This window comes from Cebus imitator, unplaced genomic scaffold (assembly GCF_001604975.1).
Source record: "Cebus imitator isolate Cc_AM_T3 unplaced genomic scaffold, Cebus_imitator-1.0 Scaffold538, whole genome shotgun sequence".
Taxonomy (NCBI): Eukaryota; Metazoa; Chordata; class Mammalia; order Primates; family Cebidae; genus Cebus; species Cebus imitator.
The window spans coordinates 1,307,883-1,322,030 of NW_016107853.1; the positions used below are offsets into that span (position 1 = coordinate 1,307,883).

General features: G+C 57.0%; 1 protein-coding gene across 3 annotated transcripts in view; it reads right to left on the bottom strand.

Moving 5' to 3' along the window:
- Positions 1-2,401: 2,401 nt before the first annotated feature.
- DRG2 (developmentally regulated GTP binding protein 2) overlaps positions 2,402-14,148 on the bottom strand; it is a 19,666-nt gene continuing 7,919 nt past the window's right edge. Inside the window, exons 3-13 of one of the 3 annotated variants that reach the window (XM_017514935.1) lie at positions 11,263-11,352; positions 10,548-10,608; positions 9,895-9,985; positions 9,209-9,281; positions 8,985-9,075; positions 8,049-8,146; positions 7,645-7,721; positions 6,175-6,263; positions 5,395-5,453; positions 3,892-3,945; positions 2,402-3,207 (exon numbers count right to left, since the gene is read on the bottom strand). In XM_017514935.1, coding sequence (XP_017370424.1) covers positions 3,121-3,207; positions 3,892-3,945; positions 5,395-5,453; positions 6,175-6,263; positions 7,645-7,721; positions 8,049-8,146; positions 8,985-9,075; positions 9,209-9,281; positions 9,895-9,985; positions 10,548-10,608; positions 11,263-11,352 — 870 coding nt within the window. In that variant the 3' untranslated portion in view covers positions 2,402-3,120. Of the gene's footprint in view, positions 3,208-3,891; positions 3,946-3,981; positions 4,614-5,394; positions 5,454-6,174; positions 6,264-7,644; positions 7,722-8,048; positions 8,147-8,984; positions 9,076-9,208; positions 9,282-9,894; positions 9,986-10,547; positions 10,609-11,262; positions 11,353-14,148 lie in introns of those variants that run through there. The other 2 variants (XM_037733577.1, XM_037733578.1) reach the window with 2 other exon arrangements.

Consider the following 14,148-nt stretch of genomic DNA (forward strand, 5'->3'; position numbering starts at 1 on the left):
AGTCTGGCTTCAGAGTGTCCACAGTCTCAACCACTGGCTCACATGGCTTCTTAGGAAGTAGGAGAAAAGGCAGCTCAGGCCGCCATGTGAAGAGTGGAGGGGGGACAGTGGCGTGGCTGGGACCATGCTGTGACAGAGTCCAGTGGACACATGCAGGATGAGGTGAAACAGGCTGGCCCTAATGAGGGGCTAGATGGGGCTGGGATGAGGGGGGAGCCAGGTGAACTTGGGGTTGGGTTGGTATAGCTGGAGGGTGTGGGGAGTCTCTGAGGTGAGGCCGGGTGGGGTGGGAATGCCATGTTTGGTCTGTGACACGGTGGGTTTGGATGGCTATGGGACAGTGCAGTGGAGTCAAAAAGGCTGCTCGGACCCGGGTCTGGTGAGGTGGAGGCTGGCGGTGGGGCGAGCTGTCTATGAGAAGGACAGAGTGGGAAGCAGAAACTCTCGACTTGGCTTTCTTGCCAAAGGAGGGTTCTGAAACGAGAAACTGTGGAATCTAAGCTGGAGAGGAAGAAAGATGGAGAATGAGCGAATGCACAGGCATGGGACAGATGAATATTCATTTATTTGGCTCCTTTGTACCTGAGTCTTCTAAAGCTGCAGCCAGATGACCCCAGGGAGGCTGCAGGGATGCCAGCTGGGAGCTGAGTGCAGTTCTGCTGTCTGGGCGAGGGTGCATACCCCTGCCTGTGATTGCCAGGGAGTGTGAGTGATGAGAACAAGGTGGCTGACAGGGTGAGACCCAAGCCTGGAGCTCACCCAGGTTGGTGGGGGGGGTCTGGGACCTTTGAGGGGGTCTTAGGGAGCTTCCCCAGCCCTAAGGGCACCACGAACTGCCACTTCACACTGACCTGGGCATACACAGCTGCATGATCTCTCGCTCACTTTCTCACATGCAAATGTAGACCATACAACCATCCTGCCCACAGATCCAGAAAGCCCAGGGCACAACAGAGCTGCAGTGCCTGCCTGGCCCCCACACACGCAGACCTAGCCCAGGAACAAGCCCATCCATGGTGAGGAACATGCGACCCCGTGGCAGGAGCCTCTCACCCGAGCCCTCACAGCCTGAGGACCCCCCAGCCTCTGGCCTCATTTTCCAGCCTTTGTCAGCCAGCCTGGGGCACGGAACAGGCCTGGATCTAATCCAAGGCCTGGACTCAGCCTGACACCGTGTGAACTCAAGGCCTTCCCCACCTCACCCAGGGCCAGAGCCCTTGCCTGTAAAGTGGAAGTGGGAATGGCCACCACCCAGATAGAAACCCTCACTTAGGGCCTCATGGCCAGGCATCAGGGCTGTTGGGAGAGGGGCCCAGGTAAGCCATTGAGCCCTTGCCGGTCTTGGTATCCCACCATCACCAGGAGGGGGCTGCGTGGGCATCACATCCCTCACAGATGAACAAAGTGAGGCAGCGAAGGGCCTCAAGGTGAGTTAGGGCGAGGCCCCAGCTCTGCTGCTGCCCCTGCAGCCTGGGATGGGAGGGTAGCTAGTGGCCAACTCCAAGTACTCCAGGCTAGGGTCCCCTTACCTGGATCCTGTGGCCTGTTCCCAGCCTGCATGCTGCCTCATGGGGGTCCTCTGGCTGGCCCAGGAGCACGATCGGCCCAGCAGAGCAGCTCGGTGTTACGGGGAAGGGAGGCCCAGCCCACCACGCCAACAGCCTGGGGCCCCATGTATATTTAATGATGTCTATTATTCCTGTTTTGTCTCTGGAAAGGACTGAGCAGCTGACAGGGGAGCCACAAACAGCCCGGAAGCTGGGCCTGGGCCTGCTCCACATTCCAGCTGGGCCCAAGGCCCCTGGGAGCTCTCTACCTCTCCTGACAGCCTCACAGAACCTGCTGCATCCCACCAAAAAGGCACACCTCCTCCAGGAAGCCTTCCCTGCTGCTCAGAGGTCTTACATCTAGGCTCTGCATTCATAAATTGTACAACCTACACCAGCTTCCGAGGGATAGCAGAATACTGTGGGGGGCCTGGCACTGTCCCTGGCACACAGTAGGCACTCATTGAGCCCCTGCCAGCCCCTCTGCTCCTGGCTTCTGAGGCAACAGGAAATGATCAGCCACCTTGTTCTCATGGGGGAGCCTCCCTACCACCCCAGATGGTCACAAGGACCTCCTGGGATGCTGCCCACCTTGGCAGCCAAGCCCTTCTGGAGGGGCCAGTCTGGGCCTGACACCCCTGACCAACCCCCTTGGCAGAGCCTGCCCGTGCCTGGGTGAGGAACCCTGCATTCTCCTTGCCACCCATGGCCTGGGGCTGCCCTGGGGATCGAGGCTCCACCCTCTCCAACTCCCAGGCCCACTGCTACCCCTCAATGCCTGACCTGTGCCCACCTGACTCAACCTGGCTACTGTTCAGCAAGTTTACCAAGTGTTCTCAGTCTGAACAGGAACAGTTTTCAATCCTTCATTTCAGAAAGGAGAGCCAGAACTGGGGACTTAGAAAACAGATTCTAAACTCAGAAGTCCCCGGCCCAGGCGTGCAGAGCCAGGGTCTGCGGGTTTTGTGCTGGGCAGGGGCTGCCCTGGGAGGGTCAGAGAGGGGGAGGCACTTTAGGACATCCCTTAGCCTGTGGAGGGTGTCAGCTGGGCCTTTGAAGCCACTAACCTCTGCTTCCAATCCTGGACAGCCCTGAGTGGAGGACCCAAGGGGGTTTCTTCCTGGAAGGGCCCCCACCCCGACTGTCAGAGAAGCCGGCAGGAGCTGAGGGAGGGAGGTGCTGTAACAGCAGCCACAGCCTCCAGGGACCCAGGCAGGCCCAGCTTCCCGCCTGGCACTGAGCATGCCATCTGCTTTAGGCCCCGGCTGGCCGGCAGGTGGGCAGCTTGCTCCCTCAGCGCAGGGGCCGGGGGCACAGATGTAGGCCCAGCACTCCAAACTCAAAACCCCACGAGAGGCCTCAGTCTTGTGGGAAATGCCTCCAGCCGAACCCCTCTGCCCCAACGCGCTCTTCATCTGCCTATTGAAGAAACTTCTGGAAATAGCAGAGACTTGAGAGACCGCTTCCTGGGGTGTGTGTATTTGTATTTCTCTGTTTGGGCGTTTGTGTGTCCCAGTAGGACCGACGTCCCCAGGGAGATGAGGCAGGTGGGCTGGAGGCCTGGCAGGCGCCATTACTTCTTCACGATCTGGATGACGTCCTCGTGCTCCATGGTGTGGGTCAGGCCCACCCGCTGCGGACTGTACTTGGTGCTGGTGCCCTGGGTGAGGAATGGGGACACAGGGGTCACCTCAGCCTGGACTGGCCAAGGGCAAGGCCAAGAAAGATGTCCCCAGGGTGTGTGTCCTGGGGGTGAATGCTGGCGTAAGGTGGGGGCCCCAGGCAGCAGGATGTCCGCAGTGGTTTGACCATCCCTGACCTCAAAGGTGGGGGAGGGCCAGGCACAGTGGCTAATGCCTGTAATCCCAGCACTCTTGGAGGCCAAGATGGGAGGATCATTTGAGCTCAAGGATCACTTGAGCTCAGGAGTTCCAGACCAGCCTGGGCCAGATGGCGAGATCCCGTCTCCATGAAAAATTAGCCAAGCATGCTGGTGTGCGCCTGTAGTCCCAGCTACTTGTGACACAGAGGTGGGAGGATCGCCGCTTGAGCACAGGAAGTCAAGGCTGCAGTGAGCCGTGATTGTGCCACTGCACTCCAGCCTGGGAGACAGAGCCAGATCCTGTCTCAAAAAAAAAGAAAAAAGAAAAGAAAAAGGGTGGGGAAGGTCCATGTCCAGCCTGGGTTGGCATGTACGTTCTATGGAGGACAGACACACAGTCATGCCAATCCCCACAGGAAGGACAGGAACACCATGCAGAGGAATGTGAATGCCTTGCTCCATGCCTAACCCGGGGGCTCTGCTGGGTCTAACCCCCTGCCTGCCTCCCACCCAGACACTTACCCACACCAGGGCATACTTGAACTGGCTGGCGAGTGACCGGTGGGTGCGGTGGTACTGGAGGACAGGAGAGAGACAGATAGAGAGGTGAGGTTCCACCTAACCCTTTCCCAAGCTCAACTGCACTGTCTCTCACTCCTCCTGGCCCCACCTGTGGCCTGAAGCCTCCCACACATCACATCACCCCAACTCCCAGGGCAGCGTACACCCTCCAGTGCTCCTTGGTAGGGACGAAGGTCACAGGGGTCCCAGATGTCACTTGAAACTGGAAGGGGACCCTGGAGGGGCAGCCAGCATTTGCCCTGAGAGTGTGGATCTCTGGTTGCCACGCTGATGGTGGGACAGTGGAGGGCGGCGGGGAGGGGACTCTGCAATTGTGTGACATGGCTCCTCCCCCCATATGCCCACAAGTGTTCCAGGTCCCAGTGGGAGACAAAATGCCTCAGCCCAGTGTCCCTGGGGCGGAGGCGGTGCCAGGTCTGCAGGTTCACTTCCCTGACAGAGATGGGAAGGTGGCTGATTCTGGCCTGCAAATGGGTCTTACATTTTACTCAGCTTGCCCAGCATTGTCACTCGTGAGTGTCTGAAGGGATTCAGGAGGGTAATCGTGAGTCTCCTTGGCTCCTCCTGCTGTGATCTCAAGCCTAGGTCTTAGAGAGATGGGACTTTGCGTGGCCTCATTTGTTCAACACCTCCAGGGTGGCACCCAGAAACCTGATGCTGGGCTTGCAGAAGGAATGAATGCATGAGACCAGATTGCAAGCCCAGCCACCACTGTCATAAGGGGCTAGAGGGACAGCTGGGCCTACAGTGTCCCTTGCTTCCATGATACAGATCCCAAGAAGAAATCAGCTTGAGGAAAATAACACCTGGGAAAGCAACAGCCCAGAAGGACGGCCACGTGGCCCAACACCTCGCCACCACCGGTGCCTACAGGGTCATGTTCAGGTGACAGAATTCTGGACAGAGAAAGGCAGCCAGCCTCATGCTCCCTGTGCTCAGAGCACCTCCCCTGGGGCCTGTGCATGCCCGCTCCCCTATCTGGCATGCTCCCCACCCCAACTCTTCACTGCCAGACCCGCTATTTCTACAAGCCAGCTCAGGTCGCCTCCTTGAAACCTGTCCTGACTTCCGTGTTGAGCTAGCCCCACTCCCCACTCCTTGACTGACGCCTGAATGGCATGGGAGCAGGGTTACTGGCATCTATGCACTACAGGCAGTGTGCTGAGTGCCCTACAGGCTGGACTTCATTCAACGTGACTTCTTGACTACCCAGGGGGCAGGCAGCACATCCCCCCTCACAGGAGAGGTTGGAGGCACAGCACATGGCTAGGAAGGGGTGCTGCAGACGCAGCCCCAGACTGTCCAACTTCAGAGCCTGTGTGTCAGCATCTGCGATTGAGACCAGCAGAGCCCACCCCTGGCCCAGGGCACCTTAGGCAGAACAGAGCTCCAAGGGGCACGCAGAGCTCCCACCCCTTGTTAGGACAGGTCTTGTCAACTCACCACGTGCTCCACTGAGGCCCCTTTCCGGAGAATGATGGCATCTGTGAAGTCCGGCCTCTCTGCAGGGCGAGACGGGGAGAGCGTCAACCACACACGAGGACCCACACTGCTGCCTCATGACTCTGCCCGAGGGAAGAGCTGGCTGCAGAGGCCCTTTCGGTCTCCTTGCCTTGGCCTAACGTCCCCCATATCCAGCACGCCCTCGGCATATATCCCTGCGCCTTCTTCTATAAGCCTGACTTGACCACAGTGACTCAAAATAAATCAAAGGCCAGGATCACACTGCCTGCCACCCATCCGCCGTGACAGCACGACAGAGACCAGGATCTAGACTGAACAGGCAGGGCCCGAAGGGATGCTGGAGTCTCGTGAGGGAAACTGTAGCTCACTTCTTGCTGCCAAGGTCGGGGTTGATGCAAAGTGCTCCAAATTCAGCAGCTGGGACCCCAGGGCATATGTGTGTGTGCACCCACCAGGAAGATGGGTGGGGGAGGGCTCTTGTGGATTCAGGTCACTAACGTCCCTGTGGTGGGGCCTGTCACTGTGAGGGGAGGTCAGGATGGCACTAACTGCTGCAGCCAGTGAGGACCCCGAGGTAGCCTTGCCCCACCAGGGCACCCTCAAAACCAGCAGTGCCCAGTGGGGAAAAGAGCTGAGATGTGTCTAAATAAGCCAGGCCAGAGCTGGAGCTGGGGTCTCTGGGCACCACCCATAGGCCTGGCAGCCTTTTAGGGAGGATGAAGCTCAGCCTGTTTCTCGGCTACGCGCAACATAACTCACGTCCTCTCTTCTTGGTGTAGATGCAGGTCAGGGCCAAGTACTCCCAAAGCATCTCCAGCAGGTAGTCCAAGTTCAGCTTCATGCCACAGCTGCAAAGTGGGAGGCAGCCAGTCAGGCAGGGGCCCCTGTGAGTTCAGAGGCTGGGTCTCCACTTCTCACTATTGGAGGGGACAATTTCCACTGGCCAGCGTGGGCACCAAGGCCAGGTGGCTCGCCGGTGCCCACAGGGAAACAAGCCCATTACTCTTGATGGCAGCTTGATGTTTCTGCTGCCAGTGCCTCTGGACACCAATCATGGTCACAGTCAACCAGGGTCAGCATCTCTCCTGGGGGCTGGCAAGACCGTGCCCTATGGAGGGTTGTAGCTTGTGTCTGATGAAGGGCTGCCATGGGGAGATGGCCGGGGGCAGTGAGGACCAAGGGCAAAGGCTGGGACCCAGAGCTCACTCCTTGCAGAGAGGAGCTAGGGATTGCCAGGAAGTCCAGTAGGGATTTCAGCATGAAGAGCAGAGAACCGAGGCTCTGGAGGCACCAGGCCTAGGGTCGACCGTGGCTTAATCGTTTGCAGTGTGATCCTGAGCTGTGTCCTACCCTCTGTAGAGCCGTTCTACGCACGAGCAGGTAAAGGTGTAGAGCTGTCAGCCCTAAGGATGGCAGCCCCTCTAAGGCCTGGGACACAGCAGAAGGAGAAGAGCTGAGGCTGTGCTATGGGACGGACACTGCTCTTTGTGGTAGCTACAACCACCACAAAACGGTCCTTGTACTCAGGCCAGGACCCTCAACCATCATTTGCACTGTCCAGCCTCTTGGTCCCTAAGCTCTCCGTACTGTCGGCTGAGCTTCACTGTGAAGCTGCAGAGCGCCGGCTTCAAGCCAGGAAACCAGAAAAGGGAAGCACCTGAATCAGTGTGCCCCAGAGAGGAACCTGCCAGGCGGTGCTGGCAAGTGAACAAACAGCCTGTGTGGGTGGTACCCCTGGGACCCACCCTGCAAAGGAGGGCAGGAAGTAGGTGACCAGAGCCTGAGAGTGTTAGTTCCCTTTCCCCTTTGAGCCGTGATCAGACAGAAGCCACACTTTCCAGAGCACCAGGATAGGTAGGCTGACACCCAGGGCTTTTTGCGGGGGGCCTTGGTTCAGTACTAAGTTAAGAAGTTTCTTAACCATTCAACCTTGGTTGATGAAATCCTTCTGTTTTCTTAACCAGAGCCCACAAGACATCACCCGCCCTGCCCATAGCAATTAACAACTGGAACAGGCCAGTGCCTCCCGCAGCCATGAAGGGGACCCTCCTGCAGTGTCTCCTTGACCTCGTGGACAAAGTCCTCTGCCCTGGGCTCTGTGAGGGCTGTGTACTGCTGGAGGCTGTGCTGGCTTTTCCTCCTCCACAGCCAAAGTGGTTGGGAGGCCTGACAACTGGGGTCAGAGCCCAGAGCAAGGACAGCAGAGTGGCAGGATGCCGGCAGCCTCACCTGATGACCACACTGTTGGGTTTTCGGGCCAGGCGGTCCACCTCTTCCATGGAGATCTGGTCGATTTTGTTATAAACCTGAGATTGAAAAGGTGGAGGCCGGTGCTGAGGACAGGAGCAAGGGACCCAGGAAAGGGCCTCCATCGCCCTGTGCCAGCTGCAGCCCTTCCTCGGCGAGCTGAGCCTATGCCCTCCTCCCCCTTGCTGCCTCAGGGTGGGGAAGGCTAGGCTGGAACCCTGGTCTCAAGATCTCCACATCGGCAAGAAGCAAGCAGCCACTGAGGTGAGGTGAAGGGAGGGGGGAGCCTCAGACTCTTTCTGCTTCTCTCACAAGGTTCCAGAAGCTCAGGAAACGCATGTGGTAGAAAGGCCGAGTGCCAGGCCAGGGCTCCCTTCTGCACTTACATACAGGCAGGGCATGTACACCCGGTTGCCCACGATCACATCGATGAACTCATCTGGGGAGCAGTCTTCTCGGAAGAGCACTTCTGCATTGAAGATCTCTGAGGGGCTCTGATTAAGGGCAATCTGTGTGCCAGCTGCCCCTGTGCCCCCTCAGCGGAGGGCCCCAAAGAGCAGAGCAGGAAATATGCTAGATGCATGGGACCTTGGCGGTTATCTGCTTGTAAGGTTTTTTACAAGACTGGAAAGCTTTGGAAGCCCTCTCTTTTTTCTTCCCCAGACGAACCATAGTATTTAAAGGTTTCAATCAATATAGGATTTCAGTCTGGATGGCCAGGCAGGGAGAAAAAGGTACCTGCTAGAATCCCCCAAGCCCCTCAGGGGAAGCCTGGGTTTTAGTGCCAGGAGCATCTGAAAGCTGGTCTAACCCAGCTTCTCCCATGAAGGACTCTCCACTGGGGGCCACCCTGCCTCTGCTCACATGCCTCTGGGAACGAGGGGTTCACATCTGACTCTAAGAGTTCTCTATATGCCAGGTATAACTCTGCCCGAGGCCTTGCCCTGTCCTCCAGGGCCCCAGAACCCAAACGGCCCCCGACACTGCTTTAGATGCACCACCCTCTCCCCAGCTCTCCCTGAGGCTTTTCCAGGCTAGGAACCCCTAGTCCTCAGAGGCTGTTTCCCATGACGTCTTTTTCTTCCAGGTGTCATGTGGCTACCACAGTGCCCAGCACTCGGTGAGGAGCCCAGAAGCCACTGTCAAGTGTGTGGCTGCAGCCTTGCCAGTGTGGAGCTTTCCCAGAGGCTGCTCAAATGGACAGGGGTCAGTGGGGGTGACCTGCTGCCACCCTGGGCCTCGAGGCCCCCTGTCTTGGTCAGTCCTCCCAGGGCCCTGACAGTGGTGGCTGCCCTCCCTCCTTGTCTTTCGGGGAAGGATATTGTATTCGTGCAGGATGAGCTGCACCAGTTTTTCCGAGCATTGGGTCAGTGTGACTGTCGAGTTAAAGGAGATGCCGCCGCCTTTCTTGGGCTAAAGGAGGAGAGGGGGGCAGGGAGAGCTGCTGACCGCGGGGCCACAGCAACGGCCCCATGGCCTCGGTTGCTGGTCAATGCACTCTCAAAACCGCCGTGCCCACGGCCCGAAGGCCAGAGAGGTGCCTCACCTTGAAGTAGATGTTAGGCTTGTGCTTGTTGAGGCGGATGCCCACGGACTCCAGCTCCTTCTCCAGCAGAGACCTAGGCGGAGCACCCCACAGGCCCTCACAGGTGGTCCAGAGCCAGGCCTCCTGTTCCACAGGACGTCATTCCCCACCCAGACACGGACTCTGTCCTCCACCCACTTCCCCAGCAACCCGGAGTGCACTCCTTCCTGGAGCAGCTTCTAAACTCTGCCACAGTCCCAGAGGGGGCTGGCCCGGTTTACAGTCGTGGTACACAGACAAGCGGTGGAGCCCCCACGAGGTGACCACATGAGGGTGCTCCTTCTGGTCCTGAGGAGGCAGGCCTGGTGGGCCCTGCTGCCAGGACGTGGGATGAACAATGCTTCTGTGCTTGGGGCTGGGCTCCTGGCAGGTTCTGGGCAGTGACGGGGTACCTGTGCCTCTGTGAACAGGAAGCAGAGCCAGGCCGAGCCCCCTGGCCCCCAGCCCCAAGACGCCTCTGTGCTGGCTGGACACGAGCCTTGAGAAGACGCCCTGGGCTAGGCGGCATTGGGTTTAGTCTGTGAAAAGTGCTACCACTACTCTCACGTGTGAAAGGGCCAAGCACCCACAGGACACCCAGTACAAATTCAGGGACACGTTGGCCCTCCCCAGACATGTAAGCCTGCCCCATGCCCCACCCTGCGGACCTCTGCACCTCTCCCTTGGTGGCATCCAGCATCATGATGACGACATCGGCCGTGCGTGCCACAGCAATCACCTGCCGGCCACGGCCTTTTCCTGGATGGGTGGAGGGATGCAGTTACATACCTGGACCCATGTGACCACTACCCTGCCCAGGGCGCCCTGGACTCCTGCCCTTTACAGACCTACCACGGCCTCTGCCACATACCAGCACAAGCTAAATGATTTTCTTGTCATTTTTCTTAATCCACGTTTTACTCACAGAGACTTATTTCAGAAGGAAATCCACCACCACCATCATAAAAGGAGTAACAGGATAATAATGGCTGTCCTACCCCCACCCCACCACGTGGCAGGCCCCAGGCTAAATGCTTCCTGAACATTTCCTCACTTCATCCTCAAAACTGTGCTATAAATTAAGTATTATCATGCCCATTCTATAGCTGAGGAAACTGAGGCTTGGCTTAGAGATACCCAATCACTTGCCCAAGATCACAAAGCTAGTGTGGTGCCAAGGATTTGAACTGGAGCCTGTCTTTTCTGGAAAGCTGGGTAATGGATCAGGGATCCAGGGTGATCTCCATGACAGCCATACCCAGTTTCAACAATCAGTAACAGAGCTCCATCCCGCCTCCCACACACCTGCCCTGCCTCCCACCTTGGGCTGCGCCTTCAATGATTCCGGGAAGGTCCAGGAGCTGGATGTTGGCGCCTTTGTACTAGGATGCAGAAGAGAAAAAAGGTAAGGCAAGGCTGGGCCTCCACTGGGAAGGTTCTGCCTGGACCTGGGACGTCTGCAATGGGCCTAGGGCTCAGGGGCTGAGGGAAACCCAGGTGCCAACCTGTGGCCAAGTCCAAGCCTCGTCACCACCCAGCCCGGTGCTGACCTCAGCCTGTGAGCTGAGTAGCCACCTAGGGAGGGCCCAGCATCTCCCAGTCCCACAACACTCGTCACTGATGGTACCAGGGCTTCACAAATAAACTGCTTCACCATGGGAAACTCAAGGCCACACACCCAGCTGCCCAAAGCAAACACAGCCCAAGGCAGTGAAGCTTCATGGGGAGGCAGGGGGATCCAGCCAAGCAGCAATTAGTGGCCAGAGTTGCACTGGTGTTGTGGAGGTCAGCACAGGGGCACCAGGCAGAGTGGCCACATGCTGGCCTGACCTCCCGATTCCAGGCCCCATGAGGCATCTCTGGGGTCCAGCACCTAGGATCCCCAGAAGTGCCAGTGCTGGAGGGCAAAGCAGCTCCGTCCGGAGCCTGTCCTGGCATGGGGACATCACCCTGCCTCTCACACATGGTGGGCACGTGCACAAGTGCAAACCCAAGCCCGCGCCCCTTCTCCTTCTGGGCCCAGCACAGCCACTTACTTCAATGACCCCGGGAATGCACGTCAGAGTGGTGAACTCATAGGACGCTGCCTCGCTGGCCGTGGAGGTCATCAGACTCAAGAAAGTGGACTAGGAGAAAAAGAGGTCACCGCACTGAGGAGCTTTGTCCCTGCCTCCCGGGACATGCCCCACAGGGCTGGGAGCCTTCAGGTGCAGGCAGCAGGAGGAGCCTCTCTCACTCTCGGCTTGGTGACTTGGGTGGCTATGAAAAGACCTCCCAGCCAGGAGGCTCACCGCTGGCCCTGTCCCTGATGTGTCAGACAGCAGAGGACTCACCTGTTCCTTGGAGGCCTCAGGACTGTCTCAGGTAGAGGCAGGGATCTGGATCCTGAGGGGGTTCCCCACACACATCAGGAGCCTCCCCTAGCCCCACACAATCCTCTAGGCCTTCCTGGCCCCGGAGAACTTTAAGCAGCCAGCAGTCCCACGGCACTCCCAGTACCCAGACGTGCTGCGCACCCAGAGAGGGTGTGAGGAGGTGTGCAAGGAGACACCAGCCTCCCAGGCTGAGGCAGAGACAGGAGAGGTGTGGGGGGTGGGGAACTGGGAAGACGTGGATGTGACCACTCAGACCACCATTTGCTGTGGCTGGGAGTTGGAGAGACGTGGCTTTGAATCCTGCCTCTGCTGGGGTGTCCTGGAATTGGGCAGGAAACTCCATACTCTCAGCTTTAGGCTCTTCACATGCTGAATGGGCATGAATCTACTCCCTACCTCACAGGACTGCACAGGGATTACAAAGATAAGGCCCGGGACATGCTCACTCCAAACACTGTAACACCTCAGTGATAGATGCTGCAGCCGAGAAGGCCAGCCAAGCAGTGTGCACACCCAGGACGGGAAGAAAGCCAGCCCCATGCCTCCTGCCCCATTCTCATCAGCAGGGCCTCAGGAACAGGAAGCCTGAGACTCTCAGTTGCAGGGCCGGGTATCCAGACCCTGCCTCCTGGCTGGCTGGCAGGAAGACTGAGGGCACACCTCCCCAATGCACCCTCAGACCTCTGAAGCCCAGAATGTGGCATGTGATGGAAATACATCAGGTCCTCAAGTCCAGAAACCCTCAGCCTTGGGGACCTCCTGGAAATGCAAGAAATGATGAAAATCATGCAGAGTGGACAGGTATGGATACTCAGGGTGGCCCTGAGAACAATGACTGTTGAGACACCCAGCAACCAACATCAGGGCCACTCCCTGATTCTGCCTGGCCCCTGGGAGTGACAGACCTGGGCCCCCCCATGGCGGGAGAACCTATACTCCCACTAAGGCAGATGGGATCCGTCACGGGCCCAGACTTCAAGGGTAACTCTTGGTAACTAGAGCGGCTTCTCTATCAATCTCTCTCTTTCTCTGATACACATACCAGTCATATAGGCAGACAGTACAACAAAGAAAACTAAACACTGCCCAGCCTGCACCAAGCACTCAGGAAAAGGTAGCTGTTGCCACCCTCCCCTGTGCCTGGCCCACAGTAACGGAAACTGGGTGTGGGCTCAAGTCGTGCAGCTGAACTGAGTTAGAAGCTGCTCCCCAGCACCTGTCCAGGAGCTCTGGTTGTTACTCGCTTGGCCTATATTCTATCAACCTCTCCAGTGTCACGCTGTCACCTTGCCCTGCTCTACCTGCTATCTACACAACAGCCAGAGTGATTCTGCAAAAAAGTAAGTCAGCGCCCAGATGGTGGTTTTTAATGCTATTTTCCAATAAAAGGAACCAGGGCTCCTTGGAGAAATGGCAGATTCTAGGCCAGGGCAGGGAATATACAAAATGAGCCTGGGACATCTTGCAGTGTCAGAAAGTAAGGAAGTGCTGGAAAAACACAATGGTGGTACATCAAAGAAGCCAACTAAAATAGCTCCAAAGCGAAAACAATTTGAGCAGCAAAAGGACATGGTAAGCGTTTAGACCGCAAAGCACAGAAATAACCCCCAGAGTCCATACGGATATCAACAAATGATTGAATAAAACAAATGAATGGGAGAGAAGAGACAGATCCCCCATGCAGAATTCCAAACAGTTTCCGTAGATGCTCCCCTCAAGGCGGCCATGGAAGTGGGCTGCACAGTCACCTCCCCGCCCAGATCACGGCGTGGCAAGGGGAGAAGAAAGCTTCTCCACGGTGGAAAAACCTGACGCACCTCAGCCAAGTAGTCAAGGTCAACGTCAGTAGGGATAAGTAGTGGTGACAGTATGCGCCCTTCGTGTGATGTGATAAAAATAGCACTTTACCTCTGTGGTCTTCCTTGCTAAACTATAACCCCAGACTAACCATGAGAAAAACATCAGATGAACCCCAACTGAAGGACTTTCTACAGGATATGGGAATGGTACTCCTCAAAACGGTCAAGGACATCAAATCAAGGCATTTCTAGGAAACTGTCTAGAAGAACCTAAGGAGACATAAAAACTCAACTGCGATGTGGGATCTCAGGACAGAAAAAGGACAGCGGGGAGGAGCTAAGGAAATCTGCATAAAGCAAGACTTGAGGCAGTAACAGATCATCATTGATAGGTATAAAATGTTAACCGCGGGGGAAACTGGGTGTGGAGTATATGGGAACTCTGTACTACCTTTGCAATTTTTCTGTAAATCCAAGACTATTCTAAAATAAAAAGTTTGTTTTAGGCCGGGCGTGGTGGCTCACACCTGTAATCCCAGCACTTTGGGAGGCCGAGGTGGGTGGATCACCTGAGGTCAGGAGTTCAAAACCAGCCTGGCCAACATGGTGAAACCCTGTCTCGACTAAAAATACAAAAAATTAGCTGCGCGTGGTGGCGGGCACCTGTAATCCCAGCTACCTGGGAGGCTTAAGCAGGAGAATTGCTTGAACCCAGGAGGCGGAGGTTGCACTGAGCTGAGATCACGCC